At 42.5% G+C, this 16,387-nt stretch overlaps 1 protein-coding gene across 1 annotated transcript in view; it reads right to left on the bottom strand.

Moving 5' to 3' along the window:
• LOC124553992 (histone-lysine N-methyltransferase eggless-like) overlaps window positions 1-16,387 on the bottom strand; it is a 374,632-nt gene that overhangs the window by 141,943 nt on the left and 216,302 nt on the right. Inside the window, exons 8-9 of the mRNA XM_047128016.1 lie at window positions 16,017-16,066; window positions 3,785-3,931 (exon numbers count right to left, since the gene is read on the bottom strand). Of these exons, the coding sequence (XP_046983972.1) occupies window positions 3,785-3,931; window positions 16,017-16,066 (197 nt within the window). The remainder of the gene's footprint in view (window positions 1-3,784; window positions 3,932-16,016; window positions 16,067-16,387) is intronic.

The raw sequence follows: 16,387 nt of genomic DNA, 5'->3' as shown, positions 1-16,387 counted from the left end.
ACATGCCTACTTTTGCCCGCAGATTAGCTGAGAAGAGCTCGATCCCCATAGCACTGCATTTGAACAGCCCATCTTACAAAATCCCATTCTAGGGTAATTTATCTTGATGAAAAGTGTTTGTTACACAGAATTACGTGGTGTCCCACCATAATCTCTTGTAGACTGCTCTAAAGAACTGTGCACAGTGACAACAGCCTCACCATACGTTTGAGCTCTTGTGAGTGTTTTGTCAACAAATAAATCACAGTACAAAAATGACAATAATGTTCATGAATACATTCTAGGACCAAAAAAGGGTACACTATGAAGGAACTATCTGAATGGAACAGAGATCAGTAGATCTGATTTGCATGTACAGGCAAACAAATTATTACAGTTTCAGAAAAAATAACTGGGTGATTTATTCAACTGGCAAGTCAATAATGCATTGTAAAATGCACATTTTTAGTTGTATGTACTAATGAGAATATAATGTGGAACAATGAAATAGTGGATCTTTTAATGTAACTCAACACATCTATCTGTGACATAAAATATCATTATCGGTCCACGATATATTCGAAAAAATTACGGATATATTGACAGAAAATATATCGGCGTACCAGCCAAAAAAAATTGCCAGCTGCACATTGTAAATATACTGCCAGTTTTAGAGCTGTATATTTAAGTACTGACTTATCATTAGAAATTCTGTACATCAAGAAGCCAGCAACCTGCTTATCCCTCTTAGAGCAAGAACTAAAAGGAAACAATGCACATTCACGCTTGGTGATAACTACTTTGCTGAGAATTGTAACTGTGAGTGGCACAATAAAAGGCAACCAATGGGCCCATCATTTAGTTTCGTCACATATCGAATTTGTCTGTAACACTTCAAGCTGACTTTCCTGTTTTTTCGTTTTAGCAATACCAGTGAACTTGCAGTCATGGTGTCAAAATGGCATGTGAAGTTAAATGTTGCAGTTAGTGTTGGTAGTACTGAGCACCAATTATGTCAGCATTTCTCCTCGCGTCTCAGCCTACGGCAAAAACCAATCTTGTCATTTAGATTTTTGTTCATCAGTTCCAGAGAATGTTTTTAAAGAAGGCCAGTGTGAAGAAAAAGAACACAAATAGCATTAAAAATTGGTTTTTAATGCTGCACACAGTCAAAGAGACAGACTGGATGTGATGAAAGCTCAAAAAGTAGTAAGACTCCTTCACTCAGTGAAAATAAAATTATATTGTACTATACTGTACTATAATTTCAAAAGAACTATTTCAAATATTTAATGAAAATTGTGAAAAAACATAATACAAAATAAAAAAAAAATTGGCACTAAATTTTGCATTTTCACTAGCGATGTATCTTTGAATAAAATATTGCCAATATACATATCAATATTTTTGTAACTCTAAAAGACAAAATATACCGAGCTTAAAAAAGAAAAAAAGTACAACTGTGTGTATATTTTGAATGCGTGTGTATAGACATCCAAGAGCCTTAACAGTAGCCTCACAGAATATTGATTCACCGATAAAATTTATTATTTTGAGAATAACTGTACAATAGACAATTACAATTTTGGAAGAAAAAAATCTTTGCTATCCTACATAGAGAACAGAGTTTAATGCAGGGAAATGTGTGTACACAATTACGATTAGATTAAAATTAAAACTCTCCTTTTTGACAGAAATAAAGTTTCTAACAGACAGCAGTTCTGCAGTCTAGAAAGAGTGTCTACTTGGAGGTTTCATAGTAAAGATGAGTTGAGACTTAGTTGGTCCATGGCGCATGCATAAATTCAGTAATCATGTGGATGTGCCAGAGGAAGTCAGGGATATGAGGCAGCACACAGTATGGGAAACGCTTTTTGTCTCCCCTCATCTTCCCAACAGGATCTCCCTCTTACCTAGCATCTGAGTGGTCTGTCTTATCTTTTTAACAATTCTTAACCCCTCCCACTCTCTTCACTAAGATAGAAACTAAACGGTGGCCGACAATTCTTGTGCTGTGTGAAGAGACAAACTTTTATTGGAATAGGCATGTCAGTAACCAAAAGCTCTGATACTTGGCAGACACAAAGCATGGCCAGTGAGGTCAGTTCATCTTTCAGTAACTAATTTTTTTCTGTGGTACCATCTCGAGAACAAAGTTTCTTATAGTTACTCCAACAACAATGGCGAGGTGAAAGCTGCAGTCGATGATAGAGATCATAATGAGGAGCTTCTGCAAATGTCTTCAGAAATGCAGCACCAATGACAAAAGCCATTTGGGTGATATACTTTCTAAAACTAAACTTGTATTTCACCTTTTCAGTAATGACAATGTGTGTAGAATAGTTATACTGATGTAAACATATGCTAAACTTCACAATATCCTGTGGATTACCTTGTAATAGTTTCAGCAGATAGGATAGTGTTGTGTACCTTTGTATGTGCATATAGGCAGTACTACATGAGGTACGTATTGGGAAGCAATCTGTCTCATTATCTTATAGCAATATGATTACACGCACATTAAAAATATTTTTCTTTGGCAAGTTCTTTAATAAATTTAGTAGTTTATAACATCTCTGCAAATACATAAAATGTAAGCAAAAAACTGCAAAGTTTATGAGGGCATGCTGAAAACTAATGCCTCCAAATTTTTTACGTGAATACTCTCATAGATTTTTAAACAAACAAACTTTATTAACATTCTACATCTTTATTCTTCATATCTACACATTTATTTCTCAATATAGTCACCCTGGTGATGAACACATTTCTGCCAAGAAGAGCAAGGTTTCTTTATACAGTCATTGTAGAATATTTGACACTGTTGGTGGAGCAACAACCTCACATCTGCTGGCACTGCTATCAAAGTGAAGTCCTTGAAGGTGTTCTCTTAGTTTTGGAAACAGATGAAAAGTGGATGAGGCCAGATCGGGAGTGTATGGAGAATGATAGAGGAAAGTGAACCTAAGATGTTGAATTGTTGCAGATATTCCAGTGCTCATGTGTTATGCTAAGGGAGAGGACACTTCATGTGTGGATGGAAAATCTGAATTCATGTTTTCAGTTTTCTGAGGGTCTCACAGTACCTTTCAGAGTTTATGGTGATGCCTTTAGGCACAATTTCCAAATGCAGCACACCTTGAACATCCTAGAACACTGAGCATGATTTTGCCATCTGATGGCATGGTCTTGAACTTTTTTGCCATCGGAAATACTTTGTGGGGGAATTCCACTGATGTGCTCTTTTTATTTATTTGTTTATTTTGAGTTCAAAATGGTGAACCCAGCTTTCATCACCTGTTATGTTATTGATGTCAATATAATAATCATTGTGCACTTGTTTCCTTTTTCTTTGGATTTCAATTGGAGGCACATTTTCCTGAGATTGGAAACCTGAGCACAGCAGAATCTTTCTCATGCAGTGACACAGCAACATTACAAACCACCATGTCCCACACTGTAATCTGGAACCTTCTAGTGGCAGAGGATTGCAATTTGTGTCAGTGAACCAGGAATGAGGCATTGGAGTAATATGCATGGCATGCAATACCTCAACAGATATTGAGAACAGAATAAAAAATTTAGAGGCATTCCTTCGTACACATAAATAACATGGTCTATATCATGACATTGATCACAAATATTTCAAAGTAATATGATTATTAAGAAAGGTAATTAACAAGACAAATAGTCAGGTTGAGACACCGTACACAATAACACAGAGATAGCAGAACAGAATGAAGACTAGAAAGGGAAAGAAAGTGAATACCAATACTTGAACAAAAAACAATTGAATGATTTCTACCTGTTATCAGAGTCCATAGAACTCATAGTGGAAACAGATGTACACAACAAGTTTCTCTCTGGAGTAGAAGAGGAGGTTGGGCTGTCTGCAGAAGACTGGCACATGGATTCTGTATCTGAAATTTTGTTTCCCTCCGTATCAGGCAACCTGTAAAATCATACACAATGTGATGCCTCTCAGATAAACAGTGCAGAGACACAGGTTAGAAGGGGATTAGTGGTGCAACAAAACACCTACTTCCCCCTCCCCTCCACCACACACAGACTGCACATGAAAGTCAAGTTGGGACTCTTGCTGATGACAATGTCTTGTCTATAGCTAAGTCATCAGCAAAAGAGTAGTAGGAGACAAGAAATCGAGGAAGCATTCGAGAACCAATAACTTCCATAAGTACAGCCAAACATTGGGTGAACCATATGGTGCCTACAGATTACAATTACCTGCATCCCTATGCAACTGTCACCTGTGTCTGGTAAATTAATGTAGAAAAATTTTGTTATACACATGGGAAACAGGTGATGGGGCACTGGGGCCTGGAGAGGGAAGAATTTAGTCAACTTGTTAGATACATTAACACTATTGACTAGCCATTGCAGATCCAAAAAAATCAAGATTAATTCCATCTAGTACATACATAAATGCTCATTTTATGTCCCTGAATGTTTCTCTAAAACAACAGTGGTTAAAAACACTCAAAGAAAAGCATTATTTTTTCCATCCTATACAGTTAAAGCATTCATTGTTTTCTAACTCATCAGCAACTTATCTTCAGTGACAGAACCTGGAATATGTGTAGGTTCTTTAAAAGGCCTTCAGAAATAAATAAATATCTTGCAACATTCCCGTGTACCAAAGATATTGTAGAGAAGTATCAGTATACCTACGAAAGCCGACAAAAAAAAAAAAAAAAGAGGTCTAAAACGTCAATTATTTTACGTACCACAATTGCCTCCCCCTCACCAATCTCAGAGTCGGTTGGTCTATTTAGATGGTGTGATAAAGATGTACGTACTGTGCTCTCCGAGTACTGTTTTAATTTAACGTTATAATATGCAGAAGTCACGAGGTTTCACTCTCTTACAGAGCTACATCCTAATATCCACCTTCCAATGCGATGAGGATTTGCATTTTTAAATGGACCTTTTCAGAGATGAAGTCAACACAAAGAGAGAATAGCTACCACAACCATGCCGGCATTGTTGTGCATCACCGGGGAGATAAGACAAATACTAAGCTGCACATGAAAACTAAAAGGAATTAAAAATTGAATAAATGTTCCAGAACTGCAACAATGTTCTTAACATGCATGCATCTACATCTTAACGCATTTCTGGGCAGACAATTTTGGTATGGCTCAGGTCTGGACAATTCACATTATCTCTCTCCCCAACGACTATGAACAAACCTGCAGATTCACATATTAAACCTGTCTGCACCATACATAGTTTCAACAACAGAAATTTTATGTAAGTTGTCAGTTAAACAAAAGAATTTTTTGCTGATTTTTGGTAATCACAATACCTGACAAGCTATGAGGACTGTCCAGATAGTATTCTGTTTTCAGACAGCAAGGGAAGTAGTGGTAAGAACAGAACAGTCACTGTGCTGACTCATGCAGTAGATCTGTGTGGTAATAGCTGTGATAGATGGAAGCCACACTCTCCCTCATTTGCTTTCAGTAGCAGCATTAATGATGTGTACTGCAATTAAAAATCCTGCCAAATGTAAACTCCATTCAGTGATATGGTTTTTTCTGGCAAAAAAAAAATCTCAAAACTTGTTGACATTCTTCACAAAAGTGATAAATGAAGGTGTGGTATGCGAATAGTGTCATATGTTTGATAGAGGAAAGACACACACACACACACACACACACACACACACACACACACACACACACACACACACACACACACACAACTGTGTGTGTGTGTGTGTGAGTGTGTGTGTGTGTGTGTGTGTGTGTGTGTGTGTGTGTGTGTGTGGGAGGGAGGAAGGGGGGGGGAGGGGGAGGAGTGTCTCTGTCATCTATCTTTGATGCCTTACTGCTTTATTTGTGTCAGTCTTTGTGTTGTGCCTACCTGTGACTCAGCACCTCCTATACATGGTGAGTAGCAACTTTCCTTTCTGTAGTAATGATGTGTCAATTTTTTTAAAGAGATGTGATAAATATTTATATCTGAATGGAGATCATGTAGAGTTGTAATGTGAATACCTATTTTCTTATTTTCCTTCTAAATTCATTTAATGACAATTTCATTATACTTACAGCCTAATGGAGGTCACTTTCCTGTTAGTTCTCATAAATGGAAGCATTTTTCTAAATTACTGTTAAAGCTGTATAGTATTTTTCTCTATAACTTAGAGGCCAACTATACTTTAATTACAAACAGTTTTCCTCAATTCTGTTTCTTCTGGCCATCAATATCATTTTAAAACCTGTATTGATTGACCTCAGATCTTTCAAAAAAGAATGAAATACTCCAATAAGTGCAAAACTGAAGACACTATTTTCTCTGTTACTTAAACAATTGCTTCTGCAGCTGACACATTGTGTATAAGTGCGTTTGCCATCTGAAGCCAGGAATTCCTTTGCTTCTGCAACAACTACCATCAGCTACTTTAATTACTATAGCTTACTGTTTCTAAAATTTACATATGGATGCATCTGTTGCACAGCAAGAGTGGATTTCTCAAAAAATTAATATCTAGATAAAATATGTACTTTGGGAATGTCCACAAAAGTGATTTCTCCAAGGGACCCTTTTACTTGAAGCAGCACGATCCATTGTGCAGAATGTATGGAACAAAAGGATTGTTGGTTGGTTGGTTTGTGGGACTAAAGGGACCAGACTGCAACGGTCATCGGTCCCTTGTTCCAAAACTTAAAAACTACCACACAGAGTAAAAAATGGATAATACAGACAACAGACAACACAGGACAAGAAAAACTCAGACAAAGAACAGACATAACAAATTAAAGGCACACGGAGTGTGGCGGTGGTTGACCGACCACAGATATAAAAAAGGAAAAGCCAACCACTGAGAACACATTAAAAACTCAGTTTAAAACCATAGGCCAAAGGCCAGAATCAACACAAAACAATAAAATAAAACATAAACACTCATATTAAATGATAAAAAACCCCTGCCCAAATAAAACGTAAAACTAAGCCGGCCATAGCAGGGTCATCAGTTAAAAGGGCAGGGAGCGTATCAGGCAGCGCAAATGTCCACCTAAGCACAGCTAAAACGGGGCAGGCCAACAAAATGTGGGCCACTGTCAAAGCCGCCCCACAGTGACACAGAGGAGGATCCTCCCGACGCAGTAAGTAACCGTGTGTCAGCCGGGAGTGGCCAATGTGGAGCCGACAAAGGACGACTAAGTCCCTGCGGTTGGCTTGCATGGATGACCGCCACACAGTCGTCGTCTCCTTAATGGCACGGAGTTTATTGGGTGTGATCCGATCATGCCATTCAGCACCCCAAAGCGCAAAAACTTTTCGGCGGAGGACTGCCCGCAAATCAGTCTCTGGGAGGCCAATCTCCACAGATGGTTTACTAATGGCCTCTTTCACCAGGCGGTCAACATATTCATTGCCCGGAATACCGACATGACCGGGGATCCACCCAAAGACCACACAGAAGCCGCAACTGGCAAGAGTATGCAGGGACTCCTGGATAGCCATCACCAGATGGGAACGAGGGAAACACTGGTCGAGAGCTCGTAAACCGCTCAGGGAATTGCTACAGATCACGAAGGACTCACCTGAGCAGGAGCAGATATACTCTAGGGTACGAGAGATGGCAACCAGCTCAGCAGTGTAAATGCTGCAGCCAGCCGGCAATGAACGTTGTTCGGAATGGTCCCCTAGAGTTAGCGCATAACCGACACAACCAGCAACCATCGAGCCGTCAGTGTAAACAACGCCAGAGCCCTGATACGTTTCGAGAATGGAAAGAAAGCGGCGGCGGAAGGCCTCCGGAGGGACTGAGTCCTTCGGGCCCTGTGCCAATTCCAGCTGAAGGCGAGGGCAAGGCACACACCATGGGGGTGTATGCAGAGGTGCACTGAAAGGAGGCGGAAGAGGTAAAGCCCCAAGCCTGGAGAGAAGCTCTCGGATGCTGACCGCAATCGTACTGCCAGCCCTGGGTCGACGTTCTGGAAGATGAACGTGTTACTCTGGGAATAGTAGCCTATAGTTAGGATGCCCGGGCAAGCTGAAAACATGGGCAGCATAAGCGGCCAGCAAATGTTGGCACCGTAACCGCAGTGGAGGGACACCTGCCTCCACTAGTATGCTATCCACAGGGCTGGTACGGAAAGCACCAGTGGCAAGGCGTATCCCGCTGTGGAGGATTGGGTCCAGCACCCGCAACGCAGATGGGGATGCTGAGCCATAAGCCAGGCTCCCATAATCCAGACGGGACTGGATCAACGCCTGGTAGAGCCGCAACAGGGTAGATCGGTCGGCGCCCCAGCAGGTGTGGCTCGAGCATCGCAGAGCATTGAGATGCCGCCAATACGCCTGTTTAAGCTGCCGAATATGAGGCGGCCAAGTAAGCCGGGCATCAAAAACTACACCCAAAAACCTGTGGGTCGCCACCACAGCAAGGAGTTCGTCGGCAAGATAAAGCTGCGGCTCAGGATGGACTGTTCGGCGCCGGCAGAAATGCATAACGCGGGTCTTGGCAGCCGAAAACTGAAAACCATGCACTACAGCTCAAGACTGCACCTTGCGGACGTTCAACAGCTGCAATGCCAGTAGAGCTGTAGTAAAGGCAGAAGTTGTCAGCATACAGGAAAGTGGAGACAGAATTTCCCACCGCTGCAGCGAGCCCGTTTATTGCGATTAAAAACAGGCAGACACTGAGGACAGATCCCTGTGGTACACCGTTCTCCTGGACTCGGGAGGAACTATGAGAGGCCTCGACTTGCACGCGGAAGGTACAATACGACAGAAAATTTCGGATAAAGAGCAGCAGAGGGCCCCGAAGACCCCATCCACGAAGCGTAGAAAGGATGTGATGACGCCATGTCGTATCATACGCCTTCCGCATGTCAAAAAAGACAGCGACCAGGTGCTGACGGTGGGCAAAGGCAGTACGGATGGCCGACTCCAGGCTCACCAGATTGTCGGCGGCCGAGCGGCCTTTACGGAACCCAGCCTGAGATGAAGCCAGAAGGCCCCGAGACTCCAGTACCCAGTTCAACCACCAGCTCACCATCCGTTCAAGCAACTTGCAAAGAACGTTGGTGAGGCTAATGGGACGGTAGCTGTCCACCTCCAAAGGGTTCTTGCCTGGTTTCAGAATGGGGATAACAATACTTTCCCGCCATTGCGACGGAAACTCACCCTCGACCCAGAGACGGTTGTAAAGGTCGAGGAGCCGTTGCTGGCAGTCCACTGAAAGGTGTTTCAGCATCTGATAGTGGATGCTATCTGGCCCAGGAGCGGTATCAGGACAAGCGGCAAGGGCACTGTGAAATTCCCACTGACTGAATGGAACATTGTAGGATTCTGGATGGTGGGTTCGAAAAGAAAGGCTCTGACATTCCATCCATTCTTTAATGGAGCGGAAGGCCAGGGGGTAATTGGAAGAAGCGGAACTCAGAGCAGAATGCTCTGCCAAGCTGTTGGCAATTTCGTTGGAGTCTGTACAAACTGCTCCATTCAGTGACAGCGCAGGGACGCTGACAGGGGTCTGATAGCCATAGAGGTGTCGGATCTTCGCCCAGACCTGCGATGGAGAGACATGGAGGCCAATGGTGGACACATACCGCTCCCAGCACTCCTGCTTGCTTTGGCGGATAAGGCGGCGGGCCCGCGCACGCAGCAGTTTGAAGGTGATGAGGTGTTCAATGCAGGGATGTTGCTTGTAATGCTGTAGCGCCCGCCGGCGATCTTTAATCGTCTCAGCGATCTCAGGCGACCACCAAGGCACAGTCCGCCGCTGAGGGGACCCAGAAGAACTGGGAATGGCAGATTCTGCGGCAGTAACGATGTTAGTGGTGACTGAGTGAACCACCACATCAATGTCGTCACTAGAGAGAGGCTCAATAGCGGCAATGGAGGAGAACAAGTCCCAGTCAGCCTTATTCATTGCCCATCTGCTGGGGCACCCAGAAGAGTGACACCGTGGCAGTGACAGAAAGATTGGAAAATGGTCACTACCACACAGGTTGTCATGCACACTCCATTGGACAGACAGTAAGAGGCTAAGGCTACAGATCGATAGGTCAATGGCGGAGTATGTACCATGCGCCACACTGAAGTGTGTGGAGGCACCATCATTTAAAATCGAGAGATCGAGCTGCGCCAATAAATGCTCAACGGTGGCGCCTCAACCTGTTGCCACTGACCCACCCCACAGAGGGTTATGGGCGTTAAAGTCGCCCAGTAAGAAGAAAGGTGGCGGCAATTGGGCTATCAGTGCAGCCAGGACATGCTGCACGACATCACCATCCGGTGGAAGGTAAAGACTGCAGACAGTAACAGCCTGTGGCGTCAACACCCGAACAGCGGCAGCCTCTAAAGCTGTATGTAGAGTGACAGACTCGCTGTGAAGAGAGTTAAGGACATATATGCAGACGCCACCAGACACACTTTCATAAGCTGCCTGGTTCTTATAATAACCCCGATAGCCACGGAGTGCGGGGTTCGCATTGCTGGAAACCAAGTTTCCTGAAGAGCAATGCAGAAGAAAGGGTGAAGGCTGATAAGTTGGCGGAGCTCAGCTAGATCGTGGAAGAAACCGCTGCAGTTCCACTGGAGGATGGTATTGTCCATGTCTGAGAAAGGCGTGACGGGACTGGGAAGGCAGATTACGCTGCTGGGTCACCTGCTGCCTCCGATTGAGCACCTGTGCTAGTGCTTTCCATGGCGTCTGAGGGACCGGCGAGATCGAGGTCCTCAGCGGATGCCAGAATCTCCACCTCGTCCTCAGACGCAGTGCTTGTAGGAAGCGGTGGGATGGGTGCCACTGCAATGTTGTTAGCCTTGGGGACTTTCTTCTTCTTCTGTTTCTCTCGCTGTGCCTTCAGTGGTTCAGGCTTGGAGGGCTTCACTGGGTCAGTCTCAGGGACGGACGACGACCGTGAGGCCCTACGAGCAGGGACTGGTGGTTGTTTCAGCCACTTGCGGGTGTCCGCTTTTCCACTGGTCGGAACTTGTGAAGGTAGGTCCCCAAAGGACCCCTTCCTGGCGAGAGTAGCCGAAGAAGTTTTACTCTTCTCCGGCTGGGAAGGGGGAACTGATGTCCCTGATGGTTGGGGGGGTGTTGCTCCTGAAGAAGATGGAGCAGGAGCAACAGGGAGTGAAGTGTCCCCCACAATCAAGGGGGCCGGTGGATTCTGACAGATCTTAGAGCCAACGATAAGTGACGATGGGAGAACCGTTGTTGCAGCAGCGGCGTAGGTCGACGTCATTGCCACAGGATGGAGCCGCTCGTATTTCCGTTTAGCCTCGGTGTAGGTCAGGCGGTCCAGGGTCTTATATTCCATTATCTTTCGTTCCTTCTGGAATATCCTACAGTCCGGCGAGCAGGTGGAATGGTGTTCTCCGCAGTTAACACAGATGGGAGGCGGAGCACATGGAGTATTGGGATGCGAAGGACGTCCACAATCTCGACAAATGATGCCGGAAGTACAGCGAGATGACATGTGCCCGAACTTCCAGCATTTAAAACACCGCATCGGAGGAGGGATATATGGCTTCACATCACAGCGGTAAACCATCACCTTGACCTTTTCGGGTAAAACATCACCTTCGAAAGCCAAGATGAAGGCACTGGTGGCTACCTGATTATCCCTCGGACCCCGATGGATGCGCCGGATGAAGTGAACACCTCGTCGTTCTAGATTGGCGCGTAGTTCATCGTCGGACTGCAGAAGAAGATCCCTGTGGAATATAATACCCTGGACCATGTTTAAACTCTTATGGGGAGTGATGGTGACGGAAACATCCCCAGACCTGTCGCAAGTGAGCAACCTCCGTGACTGAGCAGAGGATGCTGTTTTGATGAGAGCTGAGCCAGAGCGCATTTTGGACAAGCCCTCCACCTCCCCGAACTTGTCCTCTAAATGCTCCACAAAAAACTGGGGCTTGGTCGACATAAATGATTCCCCATCTACTCGCATACACACAAGGTACCGGGGTGAATAATCTCCACTGCCTTCTTTGGACAAACGTTCCTCCCATGGAGGGGCCAGGGGGGGAAATGATCTCTGGTCAAATTTCTTTCCATTGAGGTTAGACCTCGATCGCTTAGAGACTCCTGGTGGAGGCCCACCAGCGAGAGATGATGTACCACGCTTCATTGCAGGTCATCCTCCCTGATGCCACCCACTCTGACCAGGGGCTCTCCCCACGGGCGCCATCCAGCCGCAGCAAAGACAACCTGGCAGGATGGCCTTTGCAGGGAGTCCCGATGCCCCAAAGGGATAGGCATCTACTCCTTGGCATACATGGGGAGGTAGCAGCTCAGGCATCAGCAGTGCGATCCCTGTGTAGTCAGGGGGCTACCACCAAGAGGGTACATGACGACCCCACCACAACGGACTGGCTACCGTGCTGGATGTCGGGTGTCGAAATATCCATGTACATCACGAGGGCAAAGATGGAACTGCACAATGGAGGGAAGGGATGCTATCCGGAACACACTGCAGCGGACGTGGCCGGAAGCTCGATATAAGTCCAACTCCATGAAAATATCAGGTGTGCCAGATCTTAGGGAAGATGGATTTAAGATGCACCACGTAAGGTGTCCTTTCCCAAATGGTATGCACTAATGGAAAAATTTGGAAATAGAGTGGTCAAACCCCTCAGGGTACCATCACATTAAAGGCTGAAACAGTTGAGACTCCTTTTAGTCGCCTCTTACGACAGGCAGGAATACCGTGGGCCTATTCTTACCCCTGTACCCGCAGGGTTATGCCTTCAAAAAGACATGCTGAGAGCATATCACTTAGCCAAAGTATTACGTATAAGAGAAATCAGAAGGATTCCTAGTGTCAGGAAAATCTCATTTGATCCTCTCCTCCCACACAATCCCTCAACCTATTCAATTATGTTGTTATGCAGGCGTCTACTTGGTGGGAAGACCTTTATGGGTGCATTTCTCCGTACACCCTTTTGATCATGGTCAAAACATGAATTTAAGGTTGAATTATTCTCTGATGTTAATGCTCCAGTCATAGCGTTTCCTATTTCTTTCCTGTTATCAACTGCCACAAATACTCACCATCTTGATAAGGCAACCCCATAACTACAACAACAAAAAATCAAGAATATAGCCCTAAAACATGTCATTAATTGCGAGATGGAAGATTTGTGGTAAAACTCTAACAGAAAAAGTTCAAAAACTGATGACTGTAGCATGCACCCCTATGGGATCACTATTGTCAACCATATTATCTAAATTTAAAAACATGTAAATTATATTGTTGCAAATAACAACACAGCTTAAGTGCAATTTACTGATACTCAAGCATTCCGAATAAGTAACAGACACCATATCACAAACACAGTGTACAGGCACAAAGAAAACAAATGAAGTAGTAGTGTAAACAAAAGAAGATAAAAAAGCAATATTATATTTTGTTAAAAATAGCCCAAAATTAAAATGTTATGAATAGATTGAGTAGAATAAGACTGTGAACTACTTGTGAATGATCTTTAAACCATGATTACCACTCAAAACACATATATAGAGGAGAATGAATAAATCATTAGCAAAGGCAGAAAACCTTAATCCAATCTTCCTGAGTACAGGTAAAAGCATTGAAAGTAAGGTTATACTTTACAATGCAATGTGTTTCCAGCAAAAATATATAGTAGAACACGATGGAGGCTGTACTGTGATTACATGCTTAAAATCCTGAAAGTGGTGCAAAATAAATGCTTCAATTAGATTTCATATGCTACAACACTCAACACAAAAGCAAATCTTCACAATTGCAAATTTAAACTCTATTACATGGGCTTAAGGAAAGTCCTGGGAACCTACATAACATATTGGGCCTGTTACATATAACGGTAAGGTAAGTATGACAAATGAGAACAACTGTGCCAAACACAACACAATTATAACATTCTCAAATCTCCTTTGGGTAAAAATACAAAATGTAAGCAGTAACATTTACCTGTGGAATTAACAATGGTAATTAGCAATTTGTGGGCCATAGGACAAAAAACTGCCAAGAAAATCCATTGTGTATTGTAAACATCAATTATCAAATAGCGGTATTACACTACAGATATTTGTTGATCAAAAGTTATTGTGACTTGTCTTTTTCATGCTGACAGAGATGGAGTAGTATTTTTTATTTAATATCAGTTTCAGTCCAGAGAGTATTTTTAAATGTTCCAATTGTGCATGATTTAGGAAAGGCATTCCAAAAGCCTTGAAAGCTTATAAACTTTGTCTGTTGGCTGTCTCAATGGAACAGGAAGGTTATTCAGAGTGTTTCTTATGACATTATGGGAAGTTTTATGGTTGTTGCCTTGCCAAATGTGGTTACAACTGTGATGAAATTGGCTATACAGGGGGCTGAACCAAACATAATGCCCATTAAGAGAGAAACAAGTAAAATGTTGTGAGGCTACTGTACTGGCAGGTCAAGAAGCCTGAAGAATGAATTTCAGAAATATTTTGGAGCTCATGTAATTGGAGGTTAGTTGCAGATCCTGATAGAGGGAAGAAAATGGATCCATTGAAACCCGGATAAGAAGTGTACCATGGTTTTCAGTTTTACAGGCAGATTCTGTCTTTAATTAATAGTGGCTCCATGATCATGAATTTGGAAATCAAGTGTTCAAGCTCTCAAACAAAGCTGGCGTTGCTTTCTTTGTGACAGATTTGTATTACATTATGGAACTAACAGTCATCTGGAGATGGAGATGGTCTAATATATATGCCTGGAAATATTTATCAAAGTGAGACTAAATTCCTGTTCCTTTAGAAACTGGAATGGTAGTGATTTCCCAACTTTCACAGCTTACAACTGTTTTCGCAAGGTTGTTGGGTACATTTGCAAAAGCCAGCAGATGGCCGAACAGAGACTGTTGGTAACATATGTTTTCAGTCCTGTGGCCAAAACTGGAAATCTCAAGACCTTTGGTGATATAATGTATGTTAAACTTTTGCAGTATAAAAAGCTACCTCTGATCTCTACTGCCTATTTGTGTTCAGAATATAATTCTGCTGTTGTCCACCACATGTTAAAGATAAAAATCATCTCCAAATAGCAGGTCTGAGTATCATCTTCCAGCATCTATCCATAGTCTCACTGATTTGATTCATCACTGTCATGTGATGCTTGCTGGACTGATCATTCCCAACAGTACAAAATAATAGTTCCAAACTATCTACATGAAACATCTGTTATGAAGCACCTGCAAGAAAAAGTGGCACATTGCTTCATTTACAACCAAAAGGCTAATTCACCGGCAAGAGAGCAAATGGTTTAGAAAAAAAAAATTGATTTGACTATTTAGAAAGTTACTAGCCTTCTATGGCCATGTAGGCTTCCAAGGCTAGAGACAATTGTCATAAAAGTTTTCTGAGTGTGGTGCTGCATCATAATTTTAAAAAACTGAACTGGAGAAAAATATAGTTTTCTTACACTATGACATGGTACCATACTCAAAAACTTGTATGTAAGTAAAGAGAAATATAGTAGGTATACCAGATGATTTTCATATTTAAATTATTCGAATAGATATTCTGTCTCCTGTAACATGCAAACACATCTTTTATTCCAGACGTTTGTCTTGGAGACTTCTTGAATTAGAGACATATCCCACATGGGTTGCACAAAACAGTAGGTCTTCCATTCATATTCACAAAACTTGTGGCACACTGCCCCACCCATTTAATCTATGTTGAAGATACAGCACAGAAAAATTCTATCTGTTGTTTCATTATTAAATGAAACTGAGAGAAGTACTTTATGTCCACAACTTTGCTTATTCCATTACCATCTATTTTCCACTGTTGAGTTAATTCAATCAAGTTTTATGTAAGGTACTGCTATACAAGGAATTTTCTTCAGAGGATAACCTATTAAGAAGTTAAAAACACACAAACAGATGCAATATACATTTGAAGAAGATTAGAAAGTGGGATTGTTTAACATTTCTTTAATAAATGCAATAGGATTTATTTTTACTTGGTATACTATAAATTGACATAAATAACATTGTGAAGCTAGCTTTCTAAGTTATCTTACCTTAAATCATATGTATTTTCTATCATGTCTGAATTCTGCTGCTGTGATGGCTGAAAGGTAACATACACGTGAATCATAATTTGCAAAACAGATCAATAAATACCCAACCACTTTACATAAACCACTTACTTTTAAAATTAAATTCATTTCAAGTTATTCTACATAAGGTAAAAGGACTGGCTCATCAAAGTTGTGGTGTTCCTAAATGTTTCAATACACAAAAAAATTTTGCCAAAGGCACATATGACTCAAAGCATAGAAAATACACTGTGAGTAAATAACACACTGGTACCCCTGGGTATAGGGACAGAGATGAGAAGGGGAAACTCTGGAATGAAGGAGTGCAGTATCTTGTCAACACTGAGGTCACT

Source organism: Schistocerca americana, chromosome 11, assembly GCF_021461395.2.
Source record: "Schistocerca americana isolate TAMUIC-IGC-003095 chromosome 11, iqSchAmer2.1, whole genome shotgun sequence".
Classification (NCBI taxonomy): Eukaryota; Metazoa; Arthropoda; class Insecta; order Orthoptera; family Acrididae; genus Schistocerca; species Schistocerca americana.
The sequence above is the reverse complement of the archived record's forward strand: the minus strand, read 5'-3'. Positions and strand labels throughout refer to the sequence as shown.